The sequence below is a fragment of the Bipolaris oryzae genome (genome assembly GCF_000523455.1).
Source record: "Bipolaris oryzae ATCC 44560 unplaced genomic scaffold scaffold_36, whole genome shotgun sequence".
In the NCBI taxonomy this organism is placed as follows: domain Eukaryota; kingdom Fungi; phylum Ascomycota; class Dothideomycetes; order Pleosporales; family Pleosporaceae; genus Bipolaris; species Bipolaris oryzae.
The window spans coordinates 18,695-37,764 of record NW_006911312.1 but is presented as its reverse complement, the minus strand read 5'-3'; the positions used below and the strand labels follow the sequence as shown (position 1 = coordinate 37,764).

The following is a 19,070-nucleotide window of genomic DNA, read 5'->3' as shown; positions in this document are numbered from 1 at the left end:
CAACATGCCCGACGCTGAGAAAAGAGCGGTATCCAAATTTAGCTGTCATGGTCGGTGAGGATGCTCTACCGTCCACTTTGGATTTGTTTTGCACCGGAGTTGATATTTGTTATTATTCCGTATGACGTAGAAGGGCATTTGGCTGGCGGGTTAGGAGCAGGGAATGCTCTGTTGAGCGAATTGCTAGGGACCGACGGCGCATTGCCATCCCGAACTACTTTCATGGTCCATCCATCTCTTCCCGCCGTGATCATCCATGTGGCTTGTAGGGATTGTCGACCCATCATGTCTGCTTCCGCTGCGCCACGGCATCAAGACGGGCGGCTGGTGGACTGCCAAGCAGTGACGTGGTGGTCATCGCACCGGCAACGGCGTGTTGACACGCCCCAAACATTGCCCCTCGAGTCATGGCTGGAGCGATCCGTGCACTAACTCAACACCACCTCCTACTATGCACCTGGTGTACATTGACCGGTCGCAACAGCTCTGGCGATCTTACTGCCCCTTAATAGGAGACCAACTGGACGACAAAATGTATCCGCTACATACAACCGCCTCGGCACCTTCCATGCGTGCATCCGCCGACATCTCATATGCACACATGTCTCCACCAACACCCATCAACGATGACCCGGGCAATGTCAAGGTCGTGGTGCGATGCAGGGCTTTTGTCCCGAGAGGTAGGCATCTCCTGCAATTTCTACATGTCGTCGCATACTGATCGGCCGCAGAAAAGGAAAAGGGCACAAAATGCCTGATCCGAATGGACCCAGCGACCCAGAAGACTACGCTCTTTGCGCCCGATGATAGCGATAGCAATGGACGTCGGTTTCACGAGGATAAGGAATTCACCTTTGATCGCTCATACTGGTCGCACGACGAGAGTGATCCGCACTATGCGCACCAGGAGGATGTATACCGCTCTTTCGGTGAGGAGTTCTTGGATCACAACTTTGCCGGCTACCATACCTGCATCTTTGCCTATGGCCAGACAGGTTCGGGAAAGAGTTACACCATGATGGGCACGCCGGAAAACCCAGGCTTGATTCCGCGAACCTGCGAGGAGCTGTTTGCCAGGATAAGGCATGAGCCATCACCCAACACCAACTACCACGTCCAGGTATCCTACTTTGAGGTCTACAACGAGCACGTGCGCGACTTGCTCCAACCCAGGACAAACCCGCCCGTCTACCTGAAGATTCGTGAGAGTCAGAAGGATGGCGTCTACGTGCAGGGTCTGACCGAAGCCGAAGTCAAGTGCTATGCCGATGTCGCGCGCCTCATGAAGATTGGCGACATGGTACGTATTCAATTTCTACTGTCTCACAAACCTATACTGACACTTGCATAGAGCCGGACAGTTGCATCTACTAAAATGAACGACACTTCATCCCGTTCTCACGCAGTCTTTACCATCCGCCTCAAGCAAATCACTCATTCTCTTCTTTCAGACGAGACTATTGAGCGTACAGCGCGCATGCGTCTGGTCGACCTTGCTGGCTCGGAACGTGCAAAGTCGACAGAAGCTACGGGCGCTCGTCTGAAAGAGGGGGCCCAAATCAACAAGTCTCTCACGACACTTGGCCGTGTCATTGCTGCCCTGGCCGATCCCCGGCGACATGGTGCCAAAGGGCGACGACCACGCGAGGTAGTCCCGTACCGTGACTCGGTGTTGACTTGGCTTCTCAAAGACTCTCTTGGTGGTAATAGTAAGACAGCTATGGTTGCGTGTATAGCTCCATCCGACTATGACGAGACTCTGTCCACCCTACGCTATGCCGACCAAGCCAAGCGCATCCGCACCCGTGCTCTCGTCAACCAGGACTGCATGTCTGCTGCACAGCGAGATGCTCAAATTGCCGAGATGTCGGAACAGATCCGAAGTCTGCAGGTATGCGTAAATGCTGCTAGCCAGCGCAAGAGGGAAGAAGCGACCGAGCTGGATGAATACCAGAGGCAGGTTGCACTCATGCAACGCCTTATGGAGGAGAATCGCCAGGTCTCAGCTGCAAAGATCAAAGCACTCACTTCGGAAGTCGAGGAGCTCCGCCCGCTCAATATGGCGCTCCGTGCAGAGATTGACACCTTGCGCCGCCATCTCGCCCTTGCCCTTGGAGAACTCAAGAACCCCATTGTTCTGCCACCACCACGTGAGCTCGGGACACCAGACTTTGAGAACGGAGAGTGGCTGGGCGAAGGGGATGAGGTAGTTGGTGCTGACGCAGAGGCCAGTGATGACGACTCTGATTCAGGCTACGACGAGGGTGACCAGCACGATGAACTGGCGCAGGAGCTGCAGAATGAGGCAGAGTCATTCCTCCAAGATCTTGGCATGTTCCGCAAGAAGGTCGGCAGTGATGTGGAACGATTTGGAATGCATGAGAAACTTGCCGGTATGATGGAGCACGGGCTGTAAACGAATGCGGCCAGGAAATTTGCTACCTTGATGGAGTTGGGCAAGGACACAGGACGAACTTTGATTATGGATGCATGAGCGACGGCGTTATTCTTTTGATACGGGCGACACAGACCCCAACGTAGATAGTAGTATATAGTTGTGCCACGATGAATGAAATACGTCTCACACGCCCTTACAACTAGCCAAGTCTTTCATACCTCGTCTCCTTCGTCAACGCAGGCATCCTTGTTGGCTTCGTATCTTTGTTCTTCGCTTCTTTGAGGACTCTTCATATCTGTATCAGTACAAACACTTTCCCTTGCATTTCTATCACAGTATACCTTCTCAGGGGTAGCTTCTTGCACAGCTTCTCGCTTACGAGGGCGACCGGCACGAGGAGCGTCTTCAAGGTACTCGGGGAGGATCTTGATCAAAGGCGCATTTGGATCAAAGCCTCGCTGGCAGGCTCTCCTGTAGATTTCGTTAATCGTACGTTGTGGAACGCCTGTGATTTCGCTGATTTGGGCCGTTGATTTGCCTCCGAAAGGTGACTTCAACGTAACAATTGCGGCACGAGTGGGGAGATTTGTGTTTGGAGCCATGGGATATTTGTAACAGAAACCACGATTTAGCAATTTTTTACACGTCTCCAGACTCAAAAGATGTTTGTATTTCTGCGAAGTAAGACGGACCGAATAATCCGCTGAATGCCACCTCCGTACGTCGTGCATATGTGATGTGACAGGCCTCGGCGGGTGCTTCGAGCTATGACCGCAACTCCAAGCAAGCTCCAACCAGGCGCGCATCGGGCTTCCGACCACTTCGCGCCGTGGTAACCCGACGTCCGCGACCAAACATGTCCAAGCCAACAGCCAACTGGGAAAAGGTCGGCGACAAATTCTACAGAAAAGTCCAGCTCTACCAGGCAGTCTTCGACCAGGACCTCGAGCTCGAGAACTACCATGTGGTGGGGGCGCCGTATAGTGGTGCTGTAGGTAGGTATGTCCCGCTTGCCTGCCATTGACTGCGCATATCTGCACTGGGACTGGGCTGACTGTATCAGCCATCTACCGCGATGAAGACAAGCTGCAGACATATCGCGGGCCAGGGCCGTCCAAGTCGAGCATCGACATCTACAGCTGCGCGGGCAAGCTCATCCGAAGCATCAACGTGCGTCACCCCAGTATCAACTGCGAGCCTTTACGACGGGCAACGCTGACAGTCTCTAGTGGGATAAGGGACCCATCCGGGGCTTAGGCTGGTCCGAGGACGAGAAGCTGCTTGTCGTCACATCAGACGGCACCGTGCGATGCTACTACGGCCTACAGGGCGACTTCGTGCCCTTTACACTTGGTCATGATTCAGACCAACTGGGCGTCGTGTCGTGCAAGTTCTACAGTACCGGCTTTGTCGCGTTGCTGGGAAACAACCACCTCATCTCGGTCACCTCATACACTGAACCGCGCCCCAAACTCCTTGCCATACCACCGACCGACCCCATTATATCCTGGAGCATAGTCCCACCTGCATACTCGCTCTCGCGCTCGGTCGAAGTCATCCTTGCCATTGGAACGACACTCTACGTCGTAGACGCGACTGAAGCTGAAGACAGGAACTTTGATGCTGGGCCCTTCAGACATATCAGCGTCAGTCCACGCGCAGAGTTCCTCGCCTTTTATACCGAAGATGGGAAGGTATGGGTTGTCAGCGGTGATTGGAGCGAGAAGCTCAGCGAGTACGACAGCAAGATCAAGACAGTGCCCAAGGACATGGAATGGTGCGGCTCAAACGCCGTTGCGCTAGCGTGGGAAGACGAAGTACATTTGATTGGCCCCAGGAGTGCTGCAACAAAGTTTTACTACGATACTTGGGTGCACCTATTACCAGATATTGACGGCATCCGCCTTCTCACGAACGACGTGTGCGAGTTTATCCAAAAAGTGCCAGACGAAGCCGTCGATGTCTTCAGGCTTGGCTCCGACTCGCCTGCTGCAAACCTACTAGAGGCCTCGTCTCTTCTGGAGCAAAAGAGTCCAAAAGCAGACGATCTTATTCAGCTCATACGTCCTAGCTTAGGCGAGGCTGTGGATACCTGTATCAAGGCTGCTGCACATGAATACAATATTCATTGGCAGAAGTCATTGTTGAAGGCTGCCTCGTACGGAAAGTCAGTGTTGGACTTGTATTCCTCCGATGACTTTGTCGATACCTGCGATACACTACGAGTCCTCAACGCTGTGCGTTTTTACGAGGTTGGACTGCCACTCAGTTACGATCAGTACCGTCGCATGACACCCGAGAAGCTCATTGAACGTCTCACGAATCGTAGTGAATATCTCTTAGCACTACGAATCGCCGAATACCTGCATCTGCCAGCCAATCAGATTCACGGTCATTGGGCGCAGCAAAAGGTTCGTGTTTCTACGGACCCGGAAGAAGAAATATGTAGCTTGATCGTCAAGAAGCTCCATGGAAAGCCAGGCGTTTCTTTTGAAGACATTGCGCGGGCGGCCTATGATGAAGGTCGTGTTCGTCTTGCAACGGATCTCCTGAACTATGAACCTCGAGCAGGGAAGCAAGTACCCTTGCTCCTGAACATGAAGGAAGACAACATTGCACTTGACAAGGCCATTGAATCCGGTGACACTGACCTGATCTACCATGTCCTTCTCCACCTCCGCAAGAAGCTACCACTTGCATCCTTTTTCCGGGTCATCAATAGCCGACCGGTCGCCACAGCTCTGGTCGAGTCGTCAGCTTGGGACCAGGATCGTGACCTACTGAAGGATCTTTACTACCAAGATGACAGACGACTCGATGGATCGAATCTTTTGTTATCTGAAGCCCTTTCGCAAGACAACCAGGCTGCCGCACAAGACAAGTTGAAGTTGGCATCGAAATATCTCCAAGACTCTCGCGAGAGTACAGCCATCTTCCAACGCCAATCCATAGACGATGCAGCCAAGCTTCTTCGTCTCCAAACGCAATTTGAGAATGACCTCAATGGACCTAGGGACGCCAGTCCCAGTAGCACATTACCTGGCCAGACTTACATTGGCCTCTCGGCGAACGAAACAATCTTCCAACTGATTCGCCAGGGCCACACTAAACGCGCCCAAAAGGTGCAGTCAGAGTTCAAGATCAACGACAAGACTTATACGTACATCCGGCTCCGGGCCCTAGTCGCAGCACGTCACTGGATCGAGCTTGAAGAGTTTGCCAAGCAAAAGAAGAGTCCTATTGGCTGGGAACCCTTTTTCAATGAGATCCTAGGCGCAGGCAACACTCGAGTCGCATCGGTATTTATCCCAAAGTGCACGTCACTGTCCGTACCTGAGCGCGTGGAAATGTGGACCAAATGTGGCCTGTTAGTCAAGGCTGGAGAAGAAGCTTTCAAAGTCAAGGATCGGGAGTTGCTCGAGGAGATTCGAGCCAAGGCGGGCGGAAGTGCCGCTATCGAAGTGGAGAGGTTACTCGGCATGTTGCCCCCAAGCAAGAAATAAGAACCGAGGATCATTGCGTTGCGAAGGAGATAGAATGGGGTACGCTGTATGTAGTACTAATGCAAAACTATTCGCTACGAGCATGGAATTCGTGGGGTCTTCTTGGCCCACTCGCTCCCCTTGCCTTTTTGTTGAGTCCTTTGATGACGCCAGTAGTACAATATCTCTGATGTAACTATACACTACGCCCCAGGCAAAATACGATTCATCCCTCCCCGTCACACCCCTGCACCAGACTAACCAAGACCAACAACGGGGTTATGTAGGCCAAGACCCCAAAATGTGGAGAAGCTTCAATAACCAACATCGCTTACCGTACTTTTTTTTTCTTTACATAACCCCCCAATTTGCCTTAGTAACCGTCACAAGGTAGCTCAGATCAGGTAACGATCAACAACTTTTTCTACTCCTACCATCGTTACCCCGCGTTTTTTTCTTCTTCTTCTTGTTCTCCCAGGATCCTCGCCCCATTTTCTTTCCCCCTCCCCCCCCCCCTTTTAGCTCCGGGGGTGGGGTGGGGGTGGGTTAAAATAAACCTGGTTTTTTTTCTCTCTTCTCTCTTTCGCTGGTTTCGGGTAACAAAAGTCATTGTTAAACTCGTGGTCTCGGTGTTGTATCGGGGCGAAGCTGGGGCGAAGCGAAGCTAACTTTTGTCTCCCGAGGGGGCCCTTGCGAGGTCTAACCTCTGTTTCTGTGTACTTTTGCCGTTTGAAAAGGTGGAGATGAGGGGGGAGGGGAGGCGGAGGCGGCGATCGCTGGGGAAATGTCATGGAGAGGTGCGGAGGTGCAAGTGGTCCGGGAGGGGGGGGAGTGTATATAAGTGACTTTGGGTGTCCTTTCTACTGGAATATCTAGCTCGCTGTGAAAGAGGCTTTTCTTTTTCTTTTTTTTTGAAGAGGGTTGGAGATGGCGACGTCTATCTTACCTCGTCTCGTGCTCGTAGCAGCGACGGTGGCATCCGCCACTTCACTGCCTTACTCCGAATACATTCTCGCGCCCAAATCACGGACCCTACTCCCTGTTTCCATCCACAGCAGCAACGGCTCCGTGTCGAACCCGGAAGCTCTGCTTCAAGGCGCAAGCAACGGCACCGCGGTGTTCACTGGTAACGCGTCCACAGCCTTCGACTTTGGTATCAACATCGCAGGCATTGTGAGCGTGAGTGTAGGCGGTAGCGTAGATTTAACTGGGGACTACATCGGCGTCACCTTCTCTGAGAGTTCGCTGTGGATTAGCAATCGGAGTAGCGATGCTACTGCCGACGCGGGTAAAGACGAGACGCTTTGGTTTCGCGTCAATGGCACGGGCAAGTATACCGCGCCGAGGGATAAGATGCGCGGTGGGTTTAGATATATGACGTTGGTACATAATGGGACGGGCAGTCTGGAGGTTACGGGGGCGGAGGTGCATTATACGGCTATGCCGCATTGGGCGGATGATGCGATTGGGAATTATACTGGGTATTTTCATTGTGATGGTGAGTGGATTTTTCTTTGCTGGGGGGAGAGTTTACGCGACTTTTGGCTAACAAGGAGTAGATGAGCTGTTGAATCGGATTTGGTATGCGGGTGCGTATACGAATCAGTTGTGTACCGTTCCGCCGGACACGGGTAATGCGTTGGTGCATTTGGGGGAAACGGGATATTCGAGTACGGATGACCAGAGTCCGGTTAATGTTACGTGGTACAACAACTATACGATTACTCAAGGCACAAGTACATTGGTGGATGGAGCGAAGAGGGATAGGCTTGTTTGGGCTGGAGGTACATTCTACTCCCACGACGATTTATCTGGAAAATGAGAGAGTGCTAACAAAATCCCAAAGACATGGCCATTGCTGTACCCGCAGTAGTCGTATCCACAAACGATGTCGTCTCGGTTGAGAATGCTCTCAACTCACTCTTTGCTATCCAGAATCAAACAACTGGCACGCTGCCCTATGCCGGTCGACCTTTTTTCACTGCAGTGTCATTCACGTACCATCTTTACACCTTGATCGGTGTGGCGGATCACTACCTTTACACTGTAGGAACTCACCCCATCTTTACTATAATATTCTCTTATAGCTGACTGACTATTTTCCACAGGGCGACTTGTCGTACCTACGATCTCTATGGGAGCAATACAAATTCGCTCTTTCATTCTCACTCAACAACATTGATTCGACTGGTCTCATGAATGTGACTACACCCCAGGACTGGCTCCGGGAGGGAATGGGCGGACACAATATCGAGGCAAACGCCATTCTCTACTACACCCTCTACCAAGCCATCTACCTTGCTGGTGCTCTCAACGACACTGCAAACGTGTCAGATTGGCGCGAGACAGCCGAGCGCATCAAGACGGCCGCCAACGAGCTGCTCTGGGACGAGGAAGTAGGCATGTACAAGGACAATGAGACAACAACGTTGAATCCTCAGGATGGAAATGCCTGGGCCGTTGTTGCCAATCTCACTCAAAGCGCGGAACAGACTTCTTTGATAAGCAATCGTCTGGTTGAGCGATGGACGAAGTATGGTGCGCCCGCGCCGGAGGCTGCAGACGCCATTTCACCATTCATCTCGGGCTTTGAGCTGCAAACGCACTTTCTCGCACGCAACGTAACGGCTGCTCTAGATCTCATGCACTTGCAATGGGGCTTCATGCTCGACGACCCGCGCATGACTAATTCTACTTTTATCGAGGGCTATAGCATTACTGGAGAGTTGCACTATGCGCCATACAACAATGACGCACGCATTAGTCACGCACATGGCTGGGCAACCGGTCCTACGTCTTCGTTGACCCAGTATATTGCCGGTGTACAGCTGTTGACAGCCGGTGGAGCGACTTGGCGCATTGCGCCCAATCTGGGCGACAGTCTCAAGTTTGCGGATGCAGGGTACAGCACGACCTTGGGGTTCTTCAGCGCAAAGACCCAGATCCTGGATGACAGCAAGGTAGTGGTGGAGTTTGAGGCGCCCGAGGGAACGACGGGTGAAGTGCACGTTCCTGTGCTGAACTGCGATGGCCGGGTTACCTTGAGCGAAGCGCAGAGTTCTAGTGAGGACTGCGCCGTGAATATTAGCGTGAGCGCAGGTGGACAGGATAGTGTATTGTTGCAGGATGTGGCTGGCGGCAAGTGGACAGCTACGTTCCAGTGTTCGGAGTTAGTTTTCCTGTAGTATAACGTCTGGTTTCAATAAATCATGTGTCAGTTGTGAGCTGTTTTTCTTGTCATGTAGGGTATGTATACTAGCCACCCTAGGGTAATGGAAGACAACATCTCCTCTTTTCCAGGTCGCATTCCCGCACTAAATTCTCAACATATATGTGTCCCGGCGAATACTCGCGGTATTTGATCGTATTCCGCGGACAAAAGTGCATCCCAAGCCCGTGTTGTGCCTTGATTTAAAGTCTTGGATATTGTTGTTCCCCAAGGAACCCGCCCGTATTTACTCAAAATCCTCGCAGAGCGGAGAGAATCCGGTTTTCTGCAATGCGGCTGATGGGCCGCTGACGAGACCGGGAAAACTTATGGGGCTGATCCATGTAGTGGGAGGAAGATGTAACCGTAAGCGACATGGGCGGCTCCTTTGCGGATAGTGCGCCGATAGCCGTGGTTACCTGGAGTAACATGGAAAACTAGACATGCAGTAGCAGTCTCTGCTGCGCAATGGACGGCGTTTGTGTCGACGGAGCAACGAGTGACATGGCAATTGTATCATTTGAGATACCATGCGCTTTAGGTATGGGTCTTAGTGCTCCAATGGTTTCTTCTTTCAAGGCTGACTGACTCGCGATGCAGACTACTCTTACCAAGAAACTGGTTGTGGCGGACGACGGCTCATGTCGTCGCTGCTGTTACGGGCGTAGCGATGGGCGATCCATGTACTGATCGACCGAGTCCCAGAAGTTGCTGTATGGACTCGATGCTTATGTGTTGTTGTTATTGTTGTTGTTGTCGTCAAGGAAGAAAGCCTGTACGCAGCCTGCTCTTACACCTCCGGTCAAGTCTGGGTGGGATCAAGGATATCGCATGCACGTCGTCTTGTAATACATGACAACAACGGGCCAGAAAAGGAAAATCATCCAGCGCCACGCAGGAGGATGGCGATGCACGCACACGATATGCACGATTACCGGCATGACCCTTGAGCTAGCAGCAGTTTGCCGCGCTGTCGAACCAGTACCCCGCTCCAAGCGGCCGACAGAAGGTTGGGCGTGAAACAGGCGTTCCTATGAAGAGGCGCAATTGGCAAGGTGGGAGGTTGCCCCTCGCAACCGAGGGCTGAAAATAGTCCGGGGGTAGAGGGGGCCACAAACGACTATGACCACTAGGCCGCTGGCAACTTTGATCTACAGCCCAACCTCTCAACAGTTGCATCACTGCCTTTCTGTATTCACTCTTTTATTTCTTGCCGTCTTGGAAAGGTCCCAAAGACGTGGTGCGCTCGCGTTGTGTTGTCCCTCCGTCGCTGTTCCCTCGTTTGCACTCCACGCACGCGACTCCGACGGCATTCTCCTATAGGAAGCGCGCGCGCATTTCTTCGCTTCTTCCCCACTGTGCCTACCCACAACGACAACGCATCCACGGCTCTGCTTTTAACCGAAACTTTGTATGCGCTTTGGAATATTGCGCGTGCGGGGCTGCAGACATCATGGACACGAGTTACCTAGCCCAGCAGGTCACGACAATCATTGGCCAGCTGCACGGCCTCTTCGACGAGATCGGTGTCCCCAGCCATGAGCGAGACTCGCGCGAGGCAGAGGTATGCGACAGGCGTACATGTCCGACTTTTATGCGATTGCTGACAGTCTGGTAGCTCTTCTCTGCATTGTCCGAGACGCTGCACAACCAATTGCGCCAGGTGACCAACGAGAAACATGAAATGACCGAGGAAGCCCATCGCCTCCTCAAGACGATCCGCCAAATGGAAGCCTCGCTCGACGACAGCAGGCCGAATCCGAATTACGAAGACCATGATGATGATGACGCCATTACCTTCCCCTTAACGCGCTGTTTGCAATCCCTAAAGGAGAAATACAACTCGGTGAGCAGGCGACACCAGGAGCGCTTCGAGCAAGTACGAAAACTCGCCGAAGCACTCGAGTCGTACGCATCCCACCTCGAATCGTCGTTTGTACAGATCAAGCTCCCACCCACTGCGCCGAATGCGACCGTTTCACCCTCGTTTGACATCTCACCGGCTTATGTAACCAAACTTGACAACGAGTTCACGCGCGTATACGAAGAGTACACACGGCGGATAAATACAGTGCAGGTAGTCTGCCAAGAGATTATTCAGCTTTGGGCCGAACTGGGTACCCCCCAGGCTCAGACCGATGGCGCCATTGTCAAGTACTATCGCGACTCCCCCGAACAACTTGGTCTTCACAAGGACGACCTCGACGAGTTACACGCCAAAAAGGAACGCCTGGTCGAGGAAAAGCGCGGGCGCGAACGACGACTCGGACAACTGCGTGCAACGATTGAGGATCTCTGGGATCGCCTGGGAGTCGAAGAGCGGGAGCGCAAACAGTTCCTTGCCAGCAACCGCGGATGTGGTCTCCGCACCATCAACGAATATGAGGATGAGCTGGCCAGATTGAACGAACTCAAGCGGCAGAACCTACACTTGTTTGTCGAAGAGGCCCGATGCAAGTTGCAGGACCTGTGGGATGCCCTCTACTTTTCCGAGGAGGAAATGTTGGATTTTACGCCCGCCTTTTCGGATGTTTGCAGCGATGCACTGCTGGCCGCACACGAAACTGAAATCGCCCGACTTGAAGCCCTAAAGGAACAGCGACTCCCCATCCTGCAAAAGATTGACCGACACCGCGAACTGATCAAAGAGCGTGATGAGCTTCAGCAATCGAGTCAAGACGCAACACGTCTCATGGCCCGCGGCAACAAGGGTGAGAGGCGTGATCCAGGTAAGCTTCTGCGTGAAGAGAAGATGCGGAAGCGCATCGCAAAGGAGCTGCCCAAGGTTGAATCTGTAAGTACACCCCACCTGCAAGACAAAATGACCAAGCTAACGCCACTGTGACAGGATCTGAAAAACATCCTAGAAAACTGGGAAGACGAATACGGACGTCCATTCCTGGTGCATGGCAACCGCTACCTTGACGAGCTATATGCCTCTGCGGCGAAAGCAGCAGCAGCTCCGCCGCGTGCAAAGACGCCTTCAAACAGTGGCATGCCGAGTAAGTCAGGGACAGTGTCGAGGAACGCTGCTCCTAGCCGTGCTGGAACCATTCGCGGTGGAGCACCACCACCAACTCGTTCGAAGACCCCTGTGTCGAACTACGGGGCAAGTGTGTCCAGACATACCATGTCCAGTTCCATTTCTTCTGGTTTTGGGACTTCGGTATCGACAATATCATCGTCGTCCTCGACAGCGCCGGCGCAGAAGAGTCCGTCCAAGATACCATCGCGCTCGCAAATAGGTGGCACACAAACGGGTAGGAGTTCACCTCACCATCGAGCGACGGCTTCAAAAGAAGAGTCTGCAACAATGCGAAGAAAAGCACCTCCCATGGCACCTCCCCCACGGATGAAAGACCTCTTCATACCTCCGGAGCCGACGCCGGTGGAGACTCCGATGAATCGGTTTGCTTTCAACCGCGGAGAACGCAGTGAGAGCATTGTGCGTAACGTGCCACCAGAGGACCCCTATGATGACCGATCGTATGTGAGACACAGCCAAACACTGAGCGGGGGTTATACTCCAACCTACACTCCCACATACCCTCCGCCGTCACTGTCGTCAGGAAGTAGCCGACAAATCTCGCAGACGTCGTCAACAGGGACTGCTGGCACGGGAGTGACGATGCAATCTGGGTCTGAAAACTGGGAGACATTTAGTGAGCAGTCGGACGATGCTCCTGAGGAAGAAGTCGACTTTCATCACTACCGGCGGCAGATGAAGCGCTACACACCCGAAGGCGGCCACGCATCTACGCCGCGGGCGATTCAAGGCAAGAAGGTCCGAGGGATACGCAACGTCGGAGGACGAGAGTCGCCGAGCGAGCACGACGGCAGTATGGTGCGTGTGGTTGAAGGGTCTGAAGCGGGGTGGACCGACGACGGCGACGGGTACTAGGAGAGCGATGCTTGTTTGCACCTCCACCTGGGCGCTTGCACGAGGCCGTGCCGAAGATGACTGCATGCTTTCCGGCAAAAGAGGATTTACCACGCTACGGCTGCTCAATGTCTTGTCCGTTTTTTTCTTCATTTCTGGCTGTGCTTGCTGTCGGTTTGGGCTATCAGGCTAAGGTTAGTGCATGCACTCCTTCCCAGGAAGCGACCTGATGAGGGTGAAAATTTTCACCTGAGACTCATGGCTTCATTTTGAACTACAGAGCGAGTGGTTGGGAGATTCGCCACGTACAGGGCGAGCAGGAGCGAGCAGGGGCAAGCAAAAGGGCTGCACGTCAGATTGCCGGCCAAGTGCTCCTTCTGTTTGATGCACTGGTGCCCTAAGATTTTTTTTTCGCGCTTGAAGAGCGGAGGCGGGGCCCCCTTGGCTTCTTCATTTGTTCAAATTATTGTGGTCTTTTTTGGGGTGAGCGGCTGAATTGCGGCGCAAAGGGAGTTTATGGGAGGAATTTTGAGCGCGATTGGCGCAGTTTCTCGCTTTCTTGTATGCTTTTAATTGCTATTATATCCAGTTCTTGTATGTAAGCGTGGGCCAGAGGGGCTTTGCATGCATCCAAGCTTGCTGCCCGGAGTGGAAGGATGGAAGGATGGATGGAAGGGAGGGGTGTGTGTGTGTGCGTGGGAGAAGACAAAAGGAGACGTGTACTGCTACGATTGATCAAAATCCAAAACATTGCAAACCGAGTAGACGGAAGAAAAGAATTGTAGTGACAAGTGACATTGGACAAGATGCGGGCGCAGGGATGGGCCAAGCAAAAGCCAGTGTTAGTGTGTGCAGGCGGAGCGGAAAGCTTGATATCCAGCGAGACTATGTGCGCATGGGGAAGGCGCTCATTAGATTGGGAGTGGAAGAGGGATAGATGAGCTGCGTCTATGATTGCAATAGGCTTCATCTCCTGTGTGTCTAGGCAGATGCCGAGGGAGGATCTTGCCTCTAACATCAGGGTCCGCGGTGTCTACGGTCCTTCCTGTTTTGCACAAGACCGCCTGTTAAGCTCGATTGAGCAGGTGCAACAGTGCGAACGACTGTGCTTTTGGCTGTGCGCAGGTGGAGAGAGAAGAAAAAAGTATGCATCCCAAAATTGGTGCAAACATGTGTTCTTGTCTGAGAGGCATTGGAGAGTTGACCATGGGGATATGGCGAGAATGACGTTGCCCAAGCACGGGGAAGCAGCGGCTATCGATTATTTTGCAGCGGAAACAAGCTTGGCCTCCACACTCGCACACCCACACGTACACTCACACTCACACACATACATACATACATACATACATACCACCACACGGACAGCCCAACGAGCTTTACCCCACATGACCGGAAAAGGACCATGGGCAGCTAGTGCGTCTCTGCGGCGGGCTGCAGGACACAAGTTACGTGCAGTAGGCCGGAGATACTGGCCATAGAGATAAGCATGGGGCTTCTTACAGGCCCGGAGAGGCTGCACCCAAGCATAAGCTACACGGGGGGGCAAGGCAGCACATGTAGCCACGTATGTAGACGTATGCGCAGCTATACGCCGGCTTGGGCGATGACTCCTAGCCACCTGCGCCGCCGTCGGCATGGCGGCGAAGCTGTGCAGGCTACGCCTACACGAGCCTGGAGCACAGCACCCGTGGGCCATGGCGGCGAGACGGCGTGACGGGCGCCACGCGTAGCGGTACTATGTGACTGCGCCGGGCAGCGAAGCGTGAGGCAGAGACAAGACGGCGGATGGATTGCATGGGAGCTGGGCCTGCTGGGCTTGCTGGGCTTGCTGGGCCTTCGAGAAGGCAGGGAGAGCGTGGGGCGGTAGGGCGGCAGGGCTGATGGCGGGCGGAGGTGGCGGCTAGCAGGCGATCGCCCCCTCCCCCTCCCCCCCCTACACCTAGACCGCATCGTGTCGCGCATGCAGCATGCTCTCCATAGAATCTGTGGACAGCTAGCCCACACCCACTCCCAGTCGTCTAGTCATGATCCGGTGTCAGCAGCAATTGGATTATGCCCACCCAACGCCCAACCCCGGCTCTCTCGTCCGCCAGTGCACCAGAGCAGCGCAGCCCGGCGGTCGTGTGCCCTGGGGTCTGCGTCTCGGATAGGAAACAAGCACCCACGCGACTGCCCTCCGCCCTCCGCCCTCCGCCCATACTTTTAGACTATTACTTATCGCACCTCCCGATAGGCAGCCCAGCTTACCCTCCGTCCCCCCTAGCTTCGTCATCGGCCTTCCCTTATCACTGCCCCAACCTCCGCTGCCTATGCACCCATACATATTATCGCTGCACCCACCTTTCCTCCTCCCTCACCATCTTCACCGTGACCCTCTGCATCCCTTTGCACTCTGTCTCGACCCTCTGTCCGCCCCCGTGCATCGGCGACTTTCGGCGCAACCCAGTCCTGCACCTCTGATGTTGCTCGAGATTTGCCCTTGCAGGACCCGCCCAATAGCCAACCAGCAATAACGTAAAGGAATCCAGCGGCCGCACGTCACAACCCGTCTAGCCCCAGCACCAGCCGTACCTGGCACCCACCGAGCTGTTAGTCACGGGGAAAACGCCTTCAGGGCCCTACTACCCTACTTCTGCGCCATGTACTCGCCAAGGTCCTTCCCTTATCTGCAACACTCTCCACCCTCACCTCGCTCTTCGAGATCAAAGTCCGAAAGGATGGGCACACGCCTGCGTTCTAGTCCCTCTCCACAGAATACCCGACCCGTCGTCGCGGACACGCCTACGCAATCTACAACAATTAAACACATGGTCCGTCCTGAGCAGAAGCCACAATCACCGCCCGCGTCCGATCGTGTGCCCCCGACCACCACCACCACTACTACTACACCAACAATGTCCAAACCCGTTGGCATTCCACCTCGCACGCCTTTGAAATCATCTTCTTCCACGCAGACATCGAGAATGAGGACCCAGCAACGCCACTTGTCGGCACGCACTATACACAGCCATGACGCAAAGGCACTGCCACCCGCCGTTGCTGCCTTGCTCGCCGTCACGACTATTCCCAAGATGCCTGCCCGCCGACGACAACGCAGCGCAATGGACAGAAGGATATCCATGGATGAGTTGATACAGGAATGGAGACAGGAAGACTCAGACACTCCATCTTCACTGTCGGGCTCTCCAATGGACCTGCTGCTCGGCCGCGTCGACGAGTCGGATGACGAGTACAGCAGTGGCATGAGCATGGAACAGGAAAAGGCCTCCTTCTTGACATCTAGGTCCATCTCCAGCGACTCCATCTCCCTACCCCCATCACTGGATTATGAGAATCCATCCTACGCTTCCCACTGGGACAACATCAGCACCCCAGACTCGATTGGCCGCAAATCACTACCCGAACGCAAAGAGAAGATTGTCTCATCACCGCCAAAAGAGGACTGCATTCTCGATCATCCTCTTCTTCACTTTGGACCAGACGACTGCGAGGACATCATCGTGACCAACATCAACGACACCGCTCCGCCCGCGCCTCCAACCGAGCGATTCAGATCATTCAAGTCTAACCTGACTGCTTCTCTCCAGGCACTTAAATTAGCTGCCAAGTCCTTTTCCAACTTTACAGCTCCCAGCGTGCCCCCGGATGACTTTCTCACGCGATCACTCCTGTCGCCCAATTTCACGAGTGAGATGCGACCAAAGATGGTCGATGGCCTACCATCGCCCGAACTGCGTCGTTATCTCAACCCACAGCCTGCACCAATCTCAGCAACCGAATTATCAATGCATCTCCACGACTCCTTCACCCTCGATACCGATCTCGACCCCCACGCGCCGATGATTCAACTGCAGACATATGAGCGGCGTGGTCGTGCACAAAAGTCGCGCCGTAGTCGTGCCGCGGATCCGCTTTCCGAAGCTGGAAGGGTCCTGTCTAATGACGCACCAACCGTTCGGCAGCGCGAGCCCCGTGAGAACAGCGACTTTCTACGTGTCATTGTTCTCGAGATGAACATGCGCCGCGTAGGCAAACTCGACGCAAAAGCTGTCGGCAAGGCGCGGATCTGGCTCCCACCCAGAAAGCCGGCTCCCACTCAACCACCTTCGCGTCACGGTCCAAATCGCGTTCCCCTCAGATGGATTCCAATCAATTCATCCTGAGCTGCAGTGAGATTGAATCCCTTGCAGTTGGGCACACACGCAGCCTAATGCCCGTTACCCTCATTAGGTTCATACGACAAGAGACGCCCAGCCTGCACGTTACAAAGCGTCTCCACCTACGTAGCGCTTCGTATGCGGCCATTCGATCCTGCGTCATTGGTTGGCATGGAGCCCTTGAGACGATCCCGGATTCAGTTTCTCCGAAGACATGGCATGACTTACCTTAGTCTGGCGCGACGGGCCTAGCGGGTCTGCCGTCCAACAAAGTTGCTCGACTCGGCATAGGCACCACGGAGACCGTTACGCTGGGATTGTTGCGCCTCGCTTACAAACGTTACACAAAACGTGGAATAGAGCACACGATCCCTTGGGATCCAAGAGATGGAAAATTGGGCGTGTGCATCAGGTTTGGGTATTGCCAACTCAGCAACGCGACACGCGCGGAGTTGCATCGGGGCCGAGATCTTCACAGCGGGGAAGCAAGAAAAGAAAAAAAAAACAGCACATCGCTTGGTCCGCAACACGTCTCAACCAACCACCGTCCGGTCAAGACCAACATGGCTGGCCCCTGAGTTGGCAGCGGCGTCAAGGAACCTTGGAGCGGAATATGCCTTTTTTTTCGGCAATGCCACGCTGCTTTCCACCTGGCTATTTTGGACAGGCGAGCATGGCTCCGCACAACCCCGACATGCCGGGTCTCGCCGATGCCGGTTAGATCAAGGGTGGGGTGTTACATGTTTTCATCGAGCAATCAAACCTCGGTACTACTATACTATACAGTACGCCAAAGAGAGGTTACCGCAGCACGCCTCAAACCCGACTAGTATCACGGAAAATGTTCCGTGGTACATTTGGATTTTTTTTAAACTTTCTTTTCTTCATCTCATTTTGCAAGCGGATTTAGCATTGTGCGTATTTATTAGCGAAGCTTAGCGGATGCGCCGGTGTTCGTTTCGACTTTTTTTTTCTTCTCATTTATGGATCGCGGCATATCAGCATGGGAAAGGGCGTTTTCTTTGGTTTGTTGTGTGTGTGTGCCGACGCATTTTTGACGGTCAAGCGCTGACCGCTTCTTCATTTTTTCCCTTATTTTCTTCGCTTCATCTGAGCATGTTTTTTTCTCCACCCCATCCCGTCATCCACGGCACATATATACACACGTGGTGTGTTGAAAATTTTAGAAAGAGCGTGCTACATTGCGTTTGTGTGTGCGTGTACTACTACTACCCCCTTGGTACATACTTACTATATAACCCCCAAAGAAAGATTGGGAAATGTAGGCGCGAGCCTCAGGAGTCTCCATGCAGTTGGTTTTTACTTGCATCGCATCAGAGTTGTGTAAATACTTAGGTAGAAGAGTACAAATATTTATTTTTACATATACGCATTTTATTTTATTTTTGGTACGCGACGTAATTGTGTTGTTGTGTGCCTTTTTTTTTGTTACAAGAAGAGGGACTTCGGATACCGAGAACCGGATAAATTAGTTTATTCAATATCCTAACCCCCCAACTTTACTGCAAATGTAGTATTGCGTTGGAAAAGAGAAGAGAAAAAAAAGCATACAGCCGACAAAAGAAAAAATATATCATACCAGCAAAAGAAATTATCATCATATAATCCCCGGTTGAGACTAAATCAACGACACCCGATGAAGATAACGCAGTTTAGCAATCAATGCAACAAAAGAAGGGGGTTGGGGTTGGTGGTAATTCATTTCTCTTTTTTTTTGCCCTTCATCTGTACTTTTATTATTTTGTTCTCTTCGCTTGCTGCACACTAGTAGAACAGGACAACAAAGGAAAAATCGCTTTGCCTCAAACAACAAGCATAAGAGAAACAGCAGCAATATCCATAGCAAATATTTTCCTTGAGGTGTAGTAAGAAAGAAAAAAAAAGGGGAGCAGAGGATGATAAAACCCTCAACCCATCTATC

At 53.0% G+C, this 19,070-nt stretch overlaps 6 protein-coding genes across 6 annotated transcripts; 5 read left to right on the top strand and 1 right to left on the bottom strand.

Annotated features, from left to right (window-relative positions):
* Positions 1-532: 532 nt before the first annotated feature.
* On the top strand, positions 533-2,416 carry COCMIDRAFT_35124 (uncharacterized protein; the record flags this gene model as incomplete). Its single annotated transcript, XM_007687966.1, has 3 exons — positions 533-680; positions 732-1,300; positions 1,352-2,416. 3 exons carry the CDS (start codon positions 533-535, stop codon positions 2,414-2,416), a joined length of 1,782 nt encoding a protein of 593 aa, XP_007686156.1.
* Positions 2,417-2,610: 194 nt separating this feature from the next.
* COCMIDRAFT_3691 (uncharacterized protein) lies at positions 2,611-3,000 on the bottom strand (the record flags this gene model as incomplete). Its single annotated transcript, XM_007687946.1, has 2 exons — positions 2,611-2,685; positions 2,740-3,000. 2 exons carry the CDS (start codon positions 2,998-3,000, stop codon positions 2,611-2,613), a joined length of 336 nt encoding a protein of 111 aa, XP_007686136.1.
* Positions 3,001-3,254: 254 nt separating this feature from the next.
* COCMIDRAFT_24756 (uncharacterized protein) lies at positions 3,255-5,901 on the top strand (the record flags this gene model as incomplete). The annotated part of the gene is made up of 3 exons (XM_007687957.1): positions 3,255-3,393; positions 3,462-3,568; positions 3,628-5,901. The coding sequence occupies 3 exons, from the start codon at positions 3,255-3,257 to the stop codon at positions 5,899-5,901; spliced, it is 2,520 nt and encodes an 839-aa protein (XP_007686147.1).
* A 906-nt stretch (positions 5,902-6,807) lies between these two features.
* Positions 6,808-9,065, top strand: COCMIDRAFT_35121 (glycoside hydrolase family 78 protein; the record flags this gene model as incomplete). The annotated part of the gene is made up of 4 exons (XM_007687965.1): positions 6,808-7,378; positions 7,434-7,664; positions 7,727-7,926; positions 7,989-9,065. The coding sequence occupies 4 exons, from the start codon at positions 6,808-6,810 to the stop codon at positions 9,063-9,065; spliced, it is 2,079 nt and encodes a 692-aa protein (XP_007686155.1).
* A 1,476-nt stretch (positions 9,066-10,541) lies between these two features.
* On the top strand, positions 10,542-12,989 carry COCMIDRAFT_35120 (uncharacterized protein; the record flags this gene model as incomplete). The annotated part of the gene is made up of 3 exons (XM_007687964.1): positions 10,542-10,652; positions 10,707-11,882; positions 11,937-12,989. 3 exons carry the CDS (start codon positions 10,542-10,544, stop codon positions 12,987-12,989), a joined length of 2,340 nt encoding a protein of 779 aa, XP_007686154.1.
* A 2,621-nt stretch (positions 12,990-15,610) lies between these two features.
* COCMIDRAFT_90531 (uncharacterized protein) lies at positions 15,611-17,134 on the top strand (the record flags this gene model as incomplete). The annotated part of the gene is made up of 1 exon (XM_007687982.1): positions 15,611-17,134. One exon carries the CDS (start codon positions 15,611-15,613, stop codon positions 17,132-17,134), a length of 1,524 nt encoding a protein of 507 aa, XP_007686172.1.
* Positions 17,135-19,070: the final 1,936 nt, after the last annotated feature.